Here is an 18,669-nt window from a genome sequence, read left to right as displayed (position 1 = left end):
TAATTTACTAATCATCTTTACAGAAGAAGTGCTGTAGTATTAAGTAAACCTACTGACACCTTCAGTCTTTTGTTATCAGGCAAAGTCTAGGCAAAACCTAATTTCAAAAGTTGTGTTAACATCCTTAGAAATTTAGGCAAAGGGCTCTTACACTGAGACTCAAGAAAAACCTTACATCAGGTGATATGGAAGAACCACACTTTTTAGAATGGCCACTCAATACCAAAACTGTGCAGAAAAACACCTGCAGGCAACCAACCCAGACGATTTTTCACACACAGCATTCCAGAACTCCACCTTGACACAACTTGAGGTGCTTATTTGAGGCTGCAAGCAATGAATTCAACTTCTCAAGATCCAGAGACAAAGACAAGGATTTGTACCATCATTTTCTCTCAAAACATATTGAGATTTTGCACTTCTCTGATTCTCAATTTCATAGTAATGAGTTATGCATTTTTTATTTCCAAAAATAGTTCTAAAATCAGTCATCTCTATGCTCTCTCTGTAACCAAGCCTCAAGTGAAGAAAAACCTCAGTTTGTCTGCAACATCTGTTTTCTTTATTTATTAATTCATTATTAAAAGACCGTCACCTTTGCCCCTCTTATCTTCCTGTCCCCCTTCAGAAGAGGGGACAGTAAGACTACTGTGCTTACTTTAACTGGCTTAGTTTGACTCACAGGTGCAGGCATGGCTATGGCACTCTGGGCGTAAGGCTGGTGATGGGGCGCTTGAACTCCATGATCAGAATATGGCTAATATAAAAAATAAAAATAATGATAAAAAAGTGAGCAGAAAAGCTTATTTCATCATGTGATTTTAAATTCCTTGTAACTTCAAATTGTCGAGTAATATATACTATTTATATATGTATATATACACACATATATAAACAGCTACTAAACTTTTTAGAAACAGAAATATCACTATTTAAACATGTTGTTCCTACTGTATCGAGGTTGGGCTAATTTAATTTGTTTAGATCACTATCATATCTTTATCTTATTTATATTAGTGACAGAAAGCATTCTCTTTTACTGAAGTAGCATGCTTTTGTAGTACAAAGCTATTTCACTCAGCTCTAACTAGAATGGTGTTTAAATATTATACAATAAATACTGAGAATCATATGTTTTATAAAAGGAGAAAAAAACAGCAACACAAGTTTTGTATTATTCAAGAAGAAGGCTGTAGTGGTATTATTTACGTGTGTCAGGATTTCTCACCAAAGATGTCTGCAGTATCAGTTTTGGTACTCCTCTCTTGTAGCATTACAGTTATCTCCAACTTTTGGTAAAATACTTTATTACTGAGCTAATTTACCATTTATTCTGACATCTCTGTTACGGATGATGAATTAACAAAGTAGAAGAGTACCAATTAATCATAACACATTTTCAAATTTTAATAATTTTTTTTAGCCTATTACTGTCATTTTTCATACCTAGCATTACTGTACATTAAAAATAGCATTATTGTACATTAAAAATCTCTCACAAATTAGAATTGCTACTGATACAGAAGCAAAAAAAAATCGTAAGCAAAGCATAGCAGAAACTACTCACAATTTACTCTGCTCTTCTGAATATTCAGAAACTAGCTTCTACTTACACAGAAAAAGAACTACTTATTAAGAACTAAATATTATCTTCAAATAAAACAATTTGATGAGCCTTTATACTGCTGTCAGACACCTGTGACCCTCTAAAATAGTTCTGAATCTAAGCATCCTCCTAGAAAATTGCAAGAGTTACTCTAATCTGAAGACAACTAAAGATGAATTAACACTGCAACAGTATGGATTTGGAGGAAAGTACATGGAACTGTTGACGTAAATGCTCTGAACTACCTGTGCTTAAACTAAATGTGTTTTTCAATTGCAGATAAATGCTTTGATTGAGAATAAAAATGATCATGAAAATACCTCTGGAACTGCAGCTTCCACTAGAAGGAAAGGAGGAGGTACACAACCACCTTCCTGGGCAATCCCTGATGGCTGATAAATGACTTCGGAAGGGTGCACATAAAAGAACGAAGGTGAAGAAGCAGGAGACTGAAATAAATCACATTTCTTCCATAAATTAACATGATTTATACGCTATAAGTAGCGAAGCTTATTTTACAGTCATCTTTGCTACATATAAACAAAGTTAAAGCTTTAAATCAAAGTGCCAAATTCATCTTCACTAAGGAAGAACCTAAGAAACCTAAAGAAACAATCTGATGGGGGAAGTAGTTAGGCAAGTCAGATAGCAGGATAAAACAAAGATGTCCTTAAATCCCTTTAAAAGATTTTTCAAATTTCGTTGACATTTTAGAGAGCATTGTTAGAGAATTCCAAAGCTTTATAAAACTGACACTCAAAATCACATATTGCTTACAAAATTGTTATACAAAAAAAACTTTTTGCTAATTTAACACAAACTTATTTGGAAGAAGAGGGGAAGCAGAAGATGATTTCTTTACAAGAAGTTTTTGCTTCATATTTCAGTAAATGCTATTTTATGCCTTCTATTGTACCAGAAACATTGCAGATGCATTAATAAAATATAACTATGTATTTCACCAGCACTGTAAGTAGTGGGAAATTTCATTTTAGCATTTGATTTTAAGAAAAAAATACTGAAAAAATGGATGACCGCATCCTATCTTTAAACTAGATGCAAACTACTAGTAAAATGCTGCAACTATGAACTGTATTTACCTGTGGAACAGACCACTGCCACTGACCTGGAAGACACTGTGTTGGTGCCTAAACTCAACGAGACAGAAGATATTACTTATATAATCAAGAACATATGCACAGAGAAACACCTTCCCAACATACTAGATTCAGAATCATCCCAAATCCTCATTCAAATCTTAATTAAGAACTAATGATTTTCATAAACCCCCAAATAATTCAAAGAACATAATTGTCTTATTTCCACTCAGTCTCTGAGCTGGGCATTTCATCGCTTCTAAAATAACGAAGCATCATTAAAATGTGGCTAAGTAAGAAAATGTACAAAATGCAGTTAACTTTCCAATACACATGAAGCATGCTGCAGAAGTTCAGCAGTGGGCCTCCAAGACAGTTAGGGAACTGGAGAACAGACATGTCAGGATACTGACAGAAGTGGGTTTGTTCAACTTCAAGAAGGATGAAGGTGGAAGGGTACAGCTATCACTGGCTACAACTACCTAATGGGATGACATTAATATGACCGAGCCAGACTCAGAGGTGTTCAGAGCACAAGAGTTAATGGACAAGTTCTGAACTTGAACATTCTACTCAGACACAAGGAGGAAAAGAAATAAAAACATTTTTTAAAAAAAATCTTTTACCAGGAGAAGGATCAACTATTGGAAAAGTCTGTCCAGAGAGGTTGTGGAATCTCCATTGGAGATTTTAAGAATCCATCTGGACAGCTTCCTGAAACACCTGACCTAACCAACACTGCTCTGAGCAGGAGTTTGGCTTAGAATGATAAAAAAGAAAAGAATGGTACTAAGACAGTTGTCTAGCAACAGAGAAAAAAATAATTTATCCCATTTCCATGTAATTAGACAGGTAGGTAGAAATCATATGCTAGTCAAAAATCATTTTCTATGAAGTTAAAATCTGTTTTAAACAGCTATTTTGAACAGTCTTTCTATTTTTTTAAGAATAAACAAAAGTGGGACAGCATTGCAAACAAAAAATGCATGTCTGGAAGGAGTACCAACACTCTGAAAGTAATTTCCAAATGGATACCTGATAATGATAAGTAGGAGGCTGATAAACTGGTTGAGCTACCATCATGGGTGAGCTGGAAACAGAGCGTGGCTTAAAGACAAAAAAGTTACAAGTCAATGCAGCAATTTGATGAATTGTCACTCCTTTAATTTATCTTAAATACTATATGCTGAACCACCTCCCCTCCCTTTTGAAAATGCATTTTCCAGGTTTTAACTTTCATTTAGGTTCTTCAAGACCACCGATTCCTGACAGCCTACTCAATAAATGAAGCAATATGGCCAATTTAAGTTATCACTGACGTATTCCTATCCTCTCCACAGCCCCGGACGTTATCTTCCCTTTTCCAACTCCCTTCCTTGCACCAGCCCTGGCACTTGTATGATTTGGCAGTGAGACAGTTTAAGGAACTAAACCAGCTGGAAATCTGTTTATTGTGGGGGACCAGTTGAGGGTCAGGGAAACACTAGCAAAGTAAAGGGAGCCAACTGCACCAAACCCACTAAAGTCAAACAATTAATCTACCACATTCTTCCTCCTATAAGCAGGACTCCTAGCATAGTACTGACTGTAAGATTACTTTGTTCATCTAGTAGTATGTTCTCCTTTCACCCTCAACATAGCAGCCATTGCAGCCATAAACACCTCACTCACAGCAGAATAATAAACAAAGCCAATCAAGGGTCATAAGCACCAAGAACTCCTCAGTATTAGTAAAAACAAAACAAAAATTTAAATATCAAACATAAGGCATAGCTGGAGAAACCAGAAGCAGGAGGGAATTAAAAACGCTGCACTCATCCTTGTCCATAGAAAAGGATGTATACAAAAATCTGCTACTTACTGGCCATGGCTGTGGAACAGAAGCAACTTCAGGAGTATGAAAATAAGCCACTCCATTATGGTAAATATAAGGATATCCACTTGAAGTAGTCAAGTACATTGTACCAGATTCTGGTATTACAGTAGAACCTGAAAGTGAGTTAATAGTAAATTATTTTTTTTTTAGTGTGAAGATCATAAAAAAGGAGTGAAGATCATTTCCGATCTTCAAAGAATCAAAGGTGCCTAGTGTAACCTCAATTCCCTGTAAGAGAATCACAGGATGATGCCAGAGGTAACTTGGAAGGGCTGCAGAATATAACATGGGTATCAGTTACTCAACACAACTAGAATGTGATATATAGCAGTACTTGAATTTTGAACCCTGATTTTACCCACTTCTGGCAGAGAAAGTAGATATATATACACCTAATACACATCTAAGAAAGAAGATTGTTTTTCTTTTATTCCTACTGCCTTAAATTGAAGTTTAAGAGATCCATAACACTAGATTAGTTGGGCTGGTAAAAACAATGATAAATGAGACTACCAAAGGAATGATTTCTTTGATTCTGCTGAATACAATACAGCTGCAGCCCTACAGTGACTCTGCAAGTCTAGACTTGCACAAGCCTCCAAATGAGCAAACTATCCTAGCCACTAAGGTTAGCGGGCTGAACATGAGAGCAGAAAAACTGAAATCCAATACCAGGATATATACCCAGATGCCAATATGATCTTGTATCACACTTTGAGCACAAGAGTCAGGAGAAGGAAGCGACAAAAGTCTGGCAATGCAACTGATGAAGTCCAAATCAAAGATGAAAAGGAAAGCAAAGCACAACAAAAACAAACAAAAACCCCTTCACCAACCATAAAAAAATACAAACAAATATAAACCCTCAATAATGGCTGAGCAAAGACCATGCAGAATAACTTCTGAAGCAACGAAACTATGCAGTTGGAATAAAGAATTCCATTTCCCCTGGGCAAATGCTACCCTACAAATTTGAAAGGGAGAAGGGCATACCTACGCATATGGAAGGAGAAGAGAGAAATTTCTTGTCTTGAGTGAAAGTATGCCTACAGCAACAGTGGTAATACACTTATGAACTATTTCTCATCAATAAAATGACAATAAAAACTGAAGAAAACTTGAGAATTCAACTGAAATTCTTCTGAGTATAGTCCTCAAATGGAAGAAAAGTATACTTAATTTGCTGCTGCATTCCTAAGGCAAAATATTTCACAACTCTGATACATAGCCTTTACTGAGGAATAACAAAATAGCATGTCTGGCTACATCCAAAAAAACTGTCAGATCTTACCATAACTGGTATGATTTAATCTTTTTCCATGTATTATGGAAATAGAACTGTCCTTGGCAGAAGGCGAGGGCATCTTCTCCAGAAGGAAGTCAGTACAATGGAAAGGTCTCCCCCAGAAGGACATGGTAACAGCATACTTGCCCAAGATAAAGACCAGTTATCTGACAAAGGCGTCTCATCAACGGTCCTCTTACGCAAGTGTTCGGCCCAGATAGTTCTTTGTCAGAGAAGGAACCCCTAGCATCTGTATCTTTATTGCACAGCAGAGAACTGTCATAACTGAGTGGAGACTGAAACTACCCACTCTTTATGGTGTCTGCTGAAGAAAGCAAAGTGCAACGGTTCTGATGGATTTTGCTAAGATAAATAAATGATTAGTGACAACCCAATCACTGAACCAGCAAAATCTGCTTTGTGTTGTAGAATCTGTGAGGATAGATTCTTTATTTTAAGTGTTTAGACTTGAGGTTGTGTCTGGCAATTGAGATAAAAACTTCCATTCAGCTTGTTCCTACATAGATAATCTTTTCTAAGACAGTCATTTTATACATTATACATTTATACATTAAGAGATAAAATAATTCATCAATCCCAGACACTCCAAATCTGGTCATTTCCACTAGTATCTACTTCCAGTGCTAACTACTATGAGTCTGTTCTGTCCACAGTATTAATGCAATGCATGACCAGGCACATCTTGGTTAGAAACTAAAACAACTAATGACACACATGTAACAGAGAAAGGCAAGTGAAAATACATACGAGGAATCCGTATTTGTTGTTTTCTTATTGCTGGACCAATATTCAACTTCTTATCCTTATAATTAAGCTTTTTAGCCTAGAATTAAAAAAAAAAAAAGGCATTCAGTATTTTTATTTTCTACATAAATCTAAGGACCCAAGAATCAGAAAACAGAGGCAGGCAAGCTACTTAGGGTTTCATCCTCCACTGCTTTTTATTTACAGTGCCTCTCAATAAAACAAGAACTACACTAGATCCTTTTTTATGTTATACTTCACATACACCTCATGGAGCCTCTTGAGTAACAGATACCTACTTTTTTGTGGTTTTACCCTTCTCATACAATCATGTTTTTACTGCTTTTATAAAGCCAATGTGTACAGAAATGGGTAACTGCAAACATAAATATTAAATTTCATTTTTTCACGATCATGATGTTATTTTACAAAAGATGACAGCAGTAAGTAATTCTAGGTAATAAGCCCAGAACATAAAACATGTTTTTATTTTATATGAGGCTGTCTTAAACCTTCCTTATACCCAGGGCAACAAAACATAAAAGCACACCAAAACTGATATCCTAGTAAGGTTAAACTATAGCAGAACTAAAACAAGCGCCAGGTTGCTAGGTACAGACACGTAAAGCTGTTTTTTTTCCAATAGCCATACAATTCCTAAACCACCACATGACAGCTCAAACTTTTCAGTGTCAAAGCCATAATTTTTCCAGTAAGGAGGTAATAGCTTACTTCTTAAAGAAGATTATAGACAGAAATAGAAATTACATCCAACAGACGAACAACAGTTAAATAATGAAAATATTTTCTTCATTTGAGCCCTACTTAGTGAAATAACAACTGAACATCTATGCATAATACAAAGTCCCACATAAAGGCTTAAAAGTTAGGAAAAGGCTAAACTTTTTTTTTTCTCTTAATTTTGATGTTCATAAGAAAGTATTATCTATTGCAAACATACCTAGCTTATTAACCATTAAGCAACTCCTGGAAAACTGATGGAAGTTTCAGTCAAACTGCATTCCACCACAGACAACAGAAGATGAACCTTCCCAATGGAATATATTGCATTGATGTGATCTATCACAATTTAGCCTGTTTTTTACATATGACTTCCTCAGTTAAGAGAAATACCTAATCTGTGGAAAAGTTGTGATGATGAAAAAATGAATACAGGAAGGTGGGAAGAGGTAGTACTAGATGCCATAAAATATGACTGGAAAGAGTGTTCCAGTGAAACTCCCCACGGTCTGTTTTTCAGACTAATTCAGTTTAATACACTCAAAGGCTGCAAAACAGAAAAAGAAATTTCTGAAGATGTTACTGATGATAGAAAAGTAGGATGCAAAAATAACTATGCAAACAACTATCAGAGTGCCATATAAATGCAAAGAAATCCAACAGTAGAAAATGAAAGATCATTCATTAGGCATAATAAATTATTAAAGCTTGGAAACTCCACAAAAAAATGTGTGAAAAAAAAGAGGATCTTAAGATGACTAACAGTGGGATGCAGAAGTGAAAAAGGTGATGTTAATGTAGGATATCTACATTAAAGCACTTCCAGCAGACAAAAAGCTATTAGGCTCATTCAATGAAACACCACTAAGACTTCATGGGAATAACCTTTCAGTTACAGGCAAAAATCCTAAACAATTTTCACAATGGTAGTAACTACCCTTGAAGTTCTTCTAGTTCACAGAAAGAGAACAATAAAAACTGGGGAAAAAACAGGTGTTCCTCTCTGTGTACTCTTTCGTCTCCATATGACCATGCTTTTTGAAAGTACCCAAAAAGATTTCTTTTAAAATGTCCCAACTTTTATCTTGAATTTGAGCACATGAATTTTCAACAAAGTCCCAGTATTTAAATATTTTAATTTTTGCATTTGGCAGAGTATGTTGTGCACGGAAAGGAAGAAAATAAAATAGTATTGAAGGCTTCCTAAATCTCAGTACCTTCACAGGTATGGATACCAGCCAACCAACCTACCCAATATATTCCATCCAGAGAACGGAACACACGTTTTAAGTAAGAAGTGAAGAGCTAGTATCCAGCTGAACAGTTAACCCAGTCTCAAGGGAGGTTCTAGAGGGAACATCACAACAGTAATGCAGATAAGCAAAGAAGCAACCGTTACGTGACATAAAATAATCTTACCATTTAAGACTTGAAGTGAATTTCATTATTTCCGAAAAGAGTTACATCAGCTCTGACAATCAAATATGTCAGAATAAACGAAAGCAGATGTCTTTCCTAAGTACCCACAGGATTTTGACAGCAATGGATTTTCCAGTAAAGCAAAAGAAAGCAATTGTGAAGGAGAAAGAGTAATTAGAATGCATAAGAAAAACAGTCCTTATGGAGCAAATGTAGAATAAGTAAACACTGTATGTCAAAGTAAAACATTGTACTAGGAAGTGGCAGCTCCTTTCCCTGGTTCCACAAGATACTGCTATGAAGACATAGTGACCAATCTTAACAGATCTACAAATCCACAGTAGCAAACTAAAAAGAATAAAGTGAAATGAATTATTTAAGAGAGAATCATAATGGGGAATATTACTTACCTCTTGTAGTATCTTCTGTGCATCTTCCTGAGTTTCAAAAGTAATGAAGCCATACCTAAACAAAAAGAGAGCTATGTCTCTGAAGTTCATATTTTCATACTTTGCACATCAATACTTTACATCCAGTAGAAATGCCAATAGAAAGTAAATTACTAGGAAAAAAAACAGCTAGGTAGAAAAGAGACTGTAGTACCAACAGAAATCTTCATTTGTTAATATAAACATATTAGAAAGACTAGAACAAGGATTATTAAGTAGATCGTCATACGTTATTGTTTACATGCAGTGAATGAGTAGCTCACCTAAAGAGCTAGGCAAAACCTGCTGCATTATCTGTGTTGCACAATGAATGTCTTTAGTTCCTTCTTTTTCTAACAAAGAGATTTTGATTTGAAGCTCTCACTTGTTATGAGTACCCAAGATGAGACGTTTGGAATTTTTTTAAAATTATTATCATACATATTTCATAGCACAGTTCCCATCAATGTCAGTGACAACTGTGAATGCTCCATGCTTCCATAGTCACTGCCCAGTACGTTAGAGTTCTCAGAAAAATCAGCAATGCACAGATGGTGTTTACCTGTGAATTACTGTTGTCAGTCTTGACATGACTAACATTAAACAACAGTTTTGTGGTGCACTCGAGGATGAAGTATTCTCACATTTCACAACATAATATATCTCTTTCACCACATCTCTTAACTGCTGCAACAAATCAAACAGGCTTTCTATAAAGAACTCCTACTGTACCAACCCCCCTCAATTAATTCCCAGAGAAATCTATGCTACTGAATGTGGTATTGTCTGTACAAAAATAAGTATCTGATCATAAAATTAAAATCTGTACCACAACGTGTACATACATTTTTTTTCCCCCAAAAAAATGAACTTCAACTTTCAGAATTTCAACTAATAGTTTTGGGTGCATAATTTCTAAGGTTCACGGCTCATTTCCCAAGTTCAGACTTCAGGAAATGCTGAGAAGGCCTCTGGCATTCCAGCCAGCATATCAGAACTTTCAACGACAAATACCAAACTTTCTGAGTATTTCTATGCTTATGTGAGTACAGAGGCTCTGACCAGCCATGCTTTAAATCCATGAGCTTTTGCTGATTGCCTTCTCTAACCAAATTTGGAAACATTTTTAAAACCAAAGACTACAGAAGCTAGTTCCCTAGCTGGGGACCTTACCTACAGAGCCTCTTCATTCTGTGTGCTATCTGGACAATAAACTAATTACGTGTACTCAATCACATAGAGTAAGTTTCTTAAATCGCTTGTTAACTACAAGCAATAAAGCTTGTGCTTGGATTTCAGTAGAAATCCCAAATACCAACAGAAGATTATTTCCCAACATCTTCAGTTTTTATATGGATGTATGTCAAATTGTCAAATACTTCTTGGAATTTAGTGAAAGGACAGGAGACTTCGCGACAGATCTGGGACCACGATCATGCAAGTGTACTCTATGCTATTATGACCTTCAGCTCAGCGAGTGATTTGCTGACCCATGTTAACTACTGACAGCACTAAAATTAGGAGATTCAGACAACACAACATCCTGCTCAGAAGAAAACTTCTCAACTAAGAAAATAAGTATAAATTGTCATGCATATTCCTTTTTGTCTCAGCCCTCTTTCCACCCTTCTGTTGTAGTACCCCGCTTTACTGTTCTTCACCATCCCCTACGTTTAAACAAGTACTTTACTGCCCAGTCTGAATCTTTCTCTGTATTTATTCTTTGGCATTTTTGTCTTTACTGACTTCTAGTCTTAGTTCCCTTTTCTGCAATCATGATTCATTCTCAGATTTGTCCTGCGTTCTTGTTTGAAAAATCTTCACAAAATAATCCTGGTTCTTGTGCTGTACTCCAGCACAATGAGGTACATCTCGCCTCTTCCTCTATCCTCAGGTTCCTTTCCACAATGGCTCTCAGCAATAAAAATTATGTATTTTTAACAGATAATCCAAAAAAGGGTAATTTAATTTAATTATTATTAAAAAAGAACAGAAAGGATCACAATTTCTGTCTTGTTATACACAGCTTCATCTTATAATAAGATGACCACAGGGTTTTAGAGTTATGCAAGTCACTAAGCCATTTATACGCTGATATTAGAGAACACAAGCAGATTTGTGTATACATAGAATATTTGGGGCCACCAATTACATGTATTAATAAGGTTCTGAGCTATGAAAATTTTAATAAAATTCACTGTAGTCAGGCAACTTTCTGTTATATTTTCAATTCACAGAGCATGCTTACTCTACTATACCAACCCCTTTGATATTCCAGCTCTGTCATTTACTATCTTCACCTCTCTCACACAGCCATACTGAGCAAAAAACTTCCTCAGGTCATTTTCATTAGTCTAGTAAAATAAATTAAGAGGAGGGAAAAAAAAGAAAGAAAGAAAGAAGAGCTGATTTGTGTAGTTATTCAAGGAATATTTCCATAAGACTTTTAAAGGATATACTTTGAACAAAGTTTGCCACAAACAAATTATAACCCTGGATCAAATGACAAAAGAGTAAGCAGAAACATGTGACTCAAAGCAAGAGAACAGCATCACTACTTAATAACTGTCTTTTCATATTCAGCAATAACACTAGAAAACCACTAAAATATTACACTGTCTTATTGGATTTACATAACAATCCCTTTACAGGTATGATCACTGAAGACAGTTAACAATATGTGATTTATATATATATATACCCACACACACTTTATGTATTAAGAGTAGTTTACAGTATGAAACAAATCACGTTTTCAACGTCAACAGCAGACTGCATTGGCTTTCATAATGTATATGTGGATATGTGTGTGTATGTATACAAACACATATGCACACACACATACACAGATACACTGAGGGAACTCCCCAGCATAAACTAAGCAAGAAACTTTTGATAGAAAATGCTCTAAATACTGTTCCCTTCTAATCTGAGTACACATGGAAGAAAAGGAGTTCCTAGGAAATGCACACACTTAAGCTATGTGAACACTTGTCTCCCTTCTATGAATTAGTTTTCCTTAACAGTGTTAACATAATAAATATGGTGCCCTAAACACATTTCAGAAATGGAAGTGTTGTTCTGCACAGTCCTTTGTTAATACAATACGTAATGCTGTCAAGAAGTGTGCTTATACACATGGATTTTTATCCACTTTAGATAATTCCTGTATTCATCTATAGTTGTCATTATTTTTAAGGATGTATACAAGAAGTGCTATTTTACCTTTTAGTAAAAAACTTCTGTTGCTTTTAAAAGTATGCATGTAATTTAGCAAAAATCTCCTCCTATGTATCAGAGGCTTAACTGAGTTTGAGAAGGAAAAATAATTTGAAAGAAAAGCAACAAAAGCTGTAATTTAAGTAACTTTCGTAACTGGCAAGAATATGAAGCTAACACTTTTTGAGTAATTCTACCCTCAAGATGTTATTTTACAAAAATAATGTAGTTTGCAGCAACCTTTAAGACCAGAGAGCACTGATGGTACAAGACTTACCTCTCTCACTATTCCAAGCATTCTGCCATTAACACATTAGAAAATAGTCACTCTGAAAGCATGGGGATGAATGACAGATAGGAGTGCACTGAATAGGCAGGAAATAAACTTCATTCAGTAATTGTCTTCTCCTTGGAAAATTCCTGCACCAGTTCCTGAGCAACTATGCACCATCGAAAGGTTAATAAATTACTGAGTGCCATCCAGAATCATTCTCCTCAATAGATGATCATGTTCTGCACTTAAGTAGAAATATGAAAGTCTATTGATGTAGGAAGATAAATCCATTCAAACAACTGATAGCATATGCTGTAGAACCATTTTATATAAGCTGAAGTGTTCTCAATTTCTTAAAGGATAAGAAAACCAAAGAGTTAAAAAAAAAAAGACTGATTTTAAGATGTGCCTTTCCCTTAAAACTTTCCCCAATGAACACCAGAACTTAACCACTTAGAAACTGAAGCTGTACAGATAAAACATTTCCATTTCTAGCAGACTGTCTCTTTTAAGCTCCACGTTATGTGCAGCTCAGCTGCTTCACAAAATTGAGAAAAGGAACCTATGATAAAGTAGCTGAAGGCTAAAATACACTCAAAACAGTTGAAGAGTCCTAAGACTGTGATCAGTGCAGAAAGTTAGACTGAATACCTAAAAGATGTGAAGGATGTATACACAACACTGCAAGCTTCAGAAGCTATGAGATTAATTAAAAATATATGTATCTGTGGAGTAGTGTATTGAAAAAGAATAAAAAAGAAACCCTGTTCTAAGATTCACAGTGCTGTTTACAAGTACCTGGATAAACACAATATCTGTAAGTTTGCTAGAGACACCTTCAGGACTCATGTTTCCATGCTCCTTACAGGACCAAGGCACTTGACAGATTCTGACGAAAGACTAATGTAAGCCTACAGTATGTCAAAGATGACACCATTGAAGAGAGACCCCTTCAGAGTGGATCAAAAGATACACAGCTGTAACTTCTATTATTGAACTGTTTGTCCAAGTTTAAGAAGCCAGGTGTTTCCTCTTACAAATTGGAATCACTGCTATGGCAACACACCAAATGAAGTGTCCAATGAAATGATAAAAGAGCTTGCTGGAAAGCAAGTTATCTGTGTGTGCAAGCATCCATTTTTCACAAAAATAGCTAAATAAAGAGCTTTACATTTTTTTCCAGCAAACTTGAAAAAACAAAATATTGTTTTTTACTGAAATCATAGCAAAGAGCAATCTGAGACTGACAGATAAATATCCTATGATTTGAAAATAAATTTAAGACTCTACTTAGTATCTGAGTCACAATGACTGGAAAGGTAGCTGAAAAGTCTACAGAGGTTTCATTCTCTCCAATTCCTTTCCAAATAAAATCTATCTTCTTCTGTTTTCCAGGTACAAACACATTGTATTCCTCTGCCACTGAAACTAAATAATATTGATAACAGATTTTGACCAATCAGTTACTGAACCAAAGTCACAAGACCTTTCAAAATGTACAATAAATGACAACTAACAAGAATACTCGTAAGTTATATGGAAAAATGTTTTAACCTTTTACATTGCAGTGAAGACAGAACAGACTGAGATCTTTTTACAGCCCTAGTAATTTGCCTACTATTAATGCAAAGTTACTGTGCCTCTTTGCTAAAGCCCAAATACACAGAAGGCCTTGTACAGCTTATCTTGAACTATGAGCAACTCTATCTGAATTGTCTTGGACAAACGAGCCAGGAGATCCTGGAAGTTCTTGTATTATCCAAGATAGTCTGAATACATTGTCATTCTTCCTCCTCTTCATCTGAGTCAATGCTTAAAAGGTCCTCAGCCTAGGAGGAGCGAGGCAGAGAAGATACTGTTGGTAGAAACAACATTTAAGTTGGTGGAAACAACATCTAAGTAAACCAAGACTGCTTCACAAAAGTCCATGACAAACTCATTGTCTAAAATGGTTAAGAAAGAAGTACGACAGTAGCTGTTGTAAAGGTCTGGTGCATATCTTGCTATGAATGTTCAAAATGGCTGAAGAATCTAAGAATGGCCTGATACTCAGTGGTATTTGAAGTCTTTACGGCATATGCAAAGGCACAACCATTTTAAGAGTTCAAATCAATACTGGAAATTGACCAGAGAAGCTTTAATGTATGTTTTAAAAAAAATACTTGCTTTTAAGAAAATGACTGCAATAGATTAAGAATATTGTTACCATAGTTCCTTCTTTTGTATGATCTCAAAGTAAAGTGCTAGAGGAACTGAAGATACTGATGACTGCTCTGTGCAAATTATAACACTGAGCTTACAGTTTAATAAATTAAACTAAATGTTATATTTAAAATTTACATACTGTATTATCTGCTTATTACAAAAGCTACCTTCTTTGAAAAAAAAAAAAAAAAAAATCCTAAGAACCAGCATGACAAAAGCTTCTAGCAGCTGGGTATGGAAGTTTATGCAACTTTGTAGTGCAGTTAGGTACATCAAGGTTTAAAACTTCATTCTCTACTGTTCATTTGAACTTTATAGTGAAAGGCATTTATTACCTGAATAAATACACGTACTTCTGTTATTGTTTTTTATAGGTTATACAATATCATTTAGTAGCAAAATTAGGAAAAAAAGTACCTTAAAATCAATTCCACCTACAAAGATGCGATTTGGAGTAACTGTTCCAAACCTTGGAGCACCGGTTGAATTATTTAATGGCACTGGTGACACAGTGTTGGGAGTTGAAGGTGAAGATTCTGTTTGCGTCTGATTTGCAGCCTGTTGATTGAAAAAAAAAAAAAAAAATTAAAACAGCTTACATAGTACAAGCTACTAGGAGAAGAAATTCTAAATAGAAAATACAGAATTTTTGGTAGGCGCAGCAAGTGCTGAACAGTTGAACATTAAGCACATTTATTTTTATTCTGAATCCAACCCTATAAAGTATTTAAATACAGGCTTAGTTTTAAGCAATTTCCCTAACATCTTAAATATACTACAATCTGACATTTCACCTACACTTAAATACCTTACAGAAATTGGCATTTAGGATCTAATCTGCAAATCCTTTTGTTTTTGTGTGTATGTAGGCGCAGAGTACCCTGCTGTATGAATCCCAAATTATTTATTCTATTTTGGAGATGAATTTATATTAACTAGAAGTCCCTTAATTTATGTCTTTCTTAGCAACAACTTTTTAAGTCAACAGCTTTTAAGCTGCACTCTTTCTCTCACATATACGTGACTCTTTCTCAAACGGTCTCTGGATCAGCAGCCGTACTGCATGGACACAAACGTACCCATTAATACCCTTAGCCCTTTGTTATGGAGCACAGTCTGCCTCACATGATATGATTTGAGACTAGCCTTCCCTGATGGGACATTAAAACAAAATTAATAATGTACTTTAGATTAGTCATCTATTACATACTAAACTCATCTGTCTCTGGTAAACAATGGTAGCATGGATAACACTACTTTCTGCTTGTCACCTAGTCTCTCTTCACAAACTGTTCTAATACAAAGACTCAGAGCAAGCTCTCCAAAACTCTTTCTGTATCTTGTTTTAGCTGTACTGGTCATAATACTCACATGTCAAAAACAATTATAATCCCCATAGACCCAAAGGCTTTTAGATTGAAGAAGATTTTCTGTCAAGAACAACTTCTGAAGTATGAACAGGTTTCTTTCTTCACCTCTTACATAAAATACAACATTCTATTTCATAATTAGGTGCAGAACCAAAATATCCTAATTTAACTATTTAACTACAAAAGAAGACTTAACATTTGACTCCACATCCAAAAGTCTTACCTTCTCTTCCTAAATTTTACTTTCCAACACAAATTTCAAGAGTTTTAAGTGTTATACAAAGAAAAAAAAAAACACATGAAGAAGCCAAATGGAAGAAATGAGGCATTAAAACACACCAATCATGAACTCCCAAGAGAGTAAAAAAACCTCTAATATTTGAAAAATCTTAAAATCTTTATTCTGATAGTCATCTCAAACAACTTCTCCTCTCTTTAATGCCATTGTAGCAGTAAGAAAACAGGATCAAAAAGGATTTGTGTGCTAACTTTATGTGATGATTATTTGTGTTTTTTAACTACTTTTATCACGTGATTTGTTTAGAACAGTGTGCATGTGTAAATTTGTTGGTACTTTTATGTCTTTAGTGTTTGACAACTGCTCCTTTACCAGTATCAACAGTTTTTCATTTCTATGTTGAATACATCCACGATCAGAAAACCAAATACTACATGGGCCTGGTGATTAATCCCACCTTCCAACTTCGACTTGCCTCTTTTTACCACTCCTATCCCGTAACATCAGAAATTGGACATCAACCTCTCCCAGTGATTTACGATTTTACTTCTGCGGCTCTACAGGCCTCCAAAACACGGTCATCCTTAACTGCACTGGGACACCCAAGGAAGCTGAGATCTGATGCAACGCCAGGGGCTGTTCAACACAGAAAGCGGGTGGGATGGCCGGCAGCTCTGACCCTTCTGCTAAGGATAAAAGCTGAAGGGCTTAACTGCCCAGACCGCCATGTCCTGTGCCGTAAAAAAGAACTATACAGAAGGCAAACTACACAGCGGCTCTGCCGCCTCGGAAGGGCCGGGTTTTCCAACTGCGTATGTCTGGAGGCGATGGCAGGGGGCTGCTTCACCAGCCCGTTGCCACCTCAGCGCGCAAAATGGCGGCAGGCCGCAACCGGCGGCGAAGGCGCTTTGGTGGGAAGCGGCCGCCGACAGCCGGGCGGAGGCAGCCCCGTCCCGGCAAACGAAGCCACGGGGCGCAGAGCTGGGCCCTCGGCACCCAGCCCCGCTGTCTGTTCTTCGGCGGAGCGGCTCGTCCAGCCTGGGCGGCTGCCCGAACCCGCCTCTGCCCGCCGCGCTCCTCACCGCGCCGTCGGGCTCCATCTGTCTGCCGCCGCCGCCTCAGCTCCGGCACGTTCCCGGCACGCGTCGCGTCCTCGGCTCCGCCTCGGGCCCTGTTGACGAGCTCCGGGGAGGAGAAAGGGGAAAGGCTGAGCGTGCGGGGACGGGAGGGCAGCGGGGTGCAGGGGAGGCACACAGCAGCCCTCACCCCAGCACCCGGCCCCGCCCCGCCGAGGGGCTCCCCAGCACCCCGGGCCCCGCCGCCCTCCTTCCTGCGGGGAGATCGCCCTTCCTGCGGCCCCCGTGCCTCCGGGGCCTCTCCTCCGGTTCGAGAGCCCCGCGGCTCCCTCTTCGTTTCCCGACCGCCGCCGCACCCGTCACCCGCTGGCGCCGTCACTCACCGCCCGCCCCTCAGGGCCCGGGGGAGGAGGGCTTCGGGAAGGGGGGCCCGAGGCGGGCACCCGGCCCCCGGCAGCTTCGGGGGGAGCCTGGCGGTACTGCCAGGTGAGCGCAGCCCAGCCGCCTCCTCCACCCTCCTGTCCCTCAGGGAGGGGTCGAGCGCCTCGCCTCTTCTCTGGCCTCAACGGAAGAATTTAAACCCCCCCCCCCAAAAAAAAAGAGAAGGTGGTCCCTACGGGTGACTCACCAGGCCGTACCTGATGGAGGCAAAAACACACTTCAGGCTTTCTACTTGTCAGACTTCGTAACTGGAGAAGCCGGAGTCCTTCACACAATTCTGAGACCTTCCAAAGAGACTCAGAGGCAGGCTGCCCTGGCTACTGTGCAACACAAGGCCAGGGATAACCTTAGAGATGCAATCTGGGGGCCAGAGGACTGGAAAACACCAGTCATTTTCATGACCAATTCTCAAAAAGGTGCAGCTTTTTTCAGCTTTTACAGAACCAGAGGAGACAAGTTGATAGTAACACTTCTGTTAGGTGTTTGTCTGTGGTGTTTAATGAACTGCACCTGTTTGCACTTACATCATTTCATGCTGGTTGCAGATGCAAATTGCCCTGAAAGTAGCTGTGCTGCTTAAACAGGTCTGGGGAAAAATAATAAAAAAAGATTCTAGATCATAACCAGCA

At 37.5% G+C, this 18,669-nt stretch overlaps 1 protein-coding gene across 2 annotated transcripts in view; it reads right to left on the bottom strand.

The window, feature by feature from the left end:
* The window catches only part of BOLL (boule homolog, RNA binding protein), a 39,414-nt gene that overhangs the window by 7,339 nt on the left and 13,406 nt on the right, over window positions 1-18,669 (bottom strand). Inside the window, exons 3-12 of one of the 2 annotated variants that reach the window (XM_035331599.1) lie at window positions 15,333-15,473; window positions 13,509-13,667; window positions 11,480-11,571; window positions 9,200-9,254; window positions 6,633-6,708; window positions 4,565-4,692; window positions 3,739-3,810; window positions 2,707-2,754; window positions 1,927-2,055; window positions 659-757 (exon numbers count right to left, since the gene is read on the bottom strand). In XM_035331599.1, coding sequence (XP_035187490.1) covers window positions 659-757; window positions 1,927-2,055; window positions 2,707-2,754; window positions 3,739-3,810; window positions 4,565-4,692; window positions 6,633-6,708; window positions 9,200-9,254; window positions 11,480-11,571; window positions 13,509-13,559 — 750 coding nt within the window. In that variant the 5' untranslated portion in view covers window positions 13,560-13,667; window positions 15,333-15,473. The remainder of the gene's footprint in view (window positions 1-658; window positions 758-1,926; window positions 2,056-2,706; window positions 2,755-3,738; window positions 3,811-4,564; window positions 4,693-6,632; window positions 6,709-9,199; window positions 9,255-11,479; window positions 11,572-13,508; window positions 13,668-15,332; window positions 15,474-18,669) is intronic. The other variant, XM_035331598.1, reaches the window with a different exon arrangement.

Source organism: Oxyura jamaicensis, chromosome 7, assembly GCF_011077185.1.
Source record: "Oxyura jamaicensis isolate SHBP4307 breed ruddy duck chromosome 7, BPBGC_Ojam_1.0, whole genome shotgun sequence".
Classification (NCBI taxonomy): Eukaryota; Metazoa; Chordata; class Aves; order Anseriformes; family Anatidae; genus Oxyura; species Oxyura jamaicensis.
Note: the sequence above shows the minus strand (reverse complement) of the source record. Positions and strands in the feature narration are given on the sequence as shown.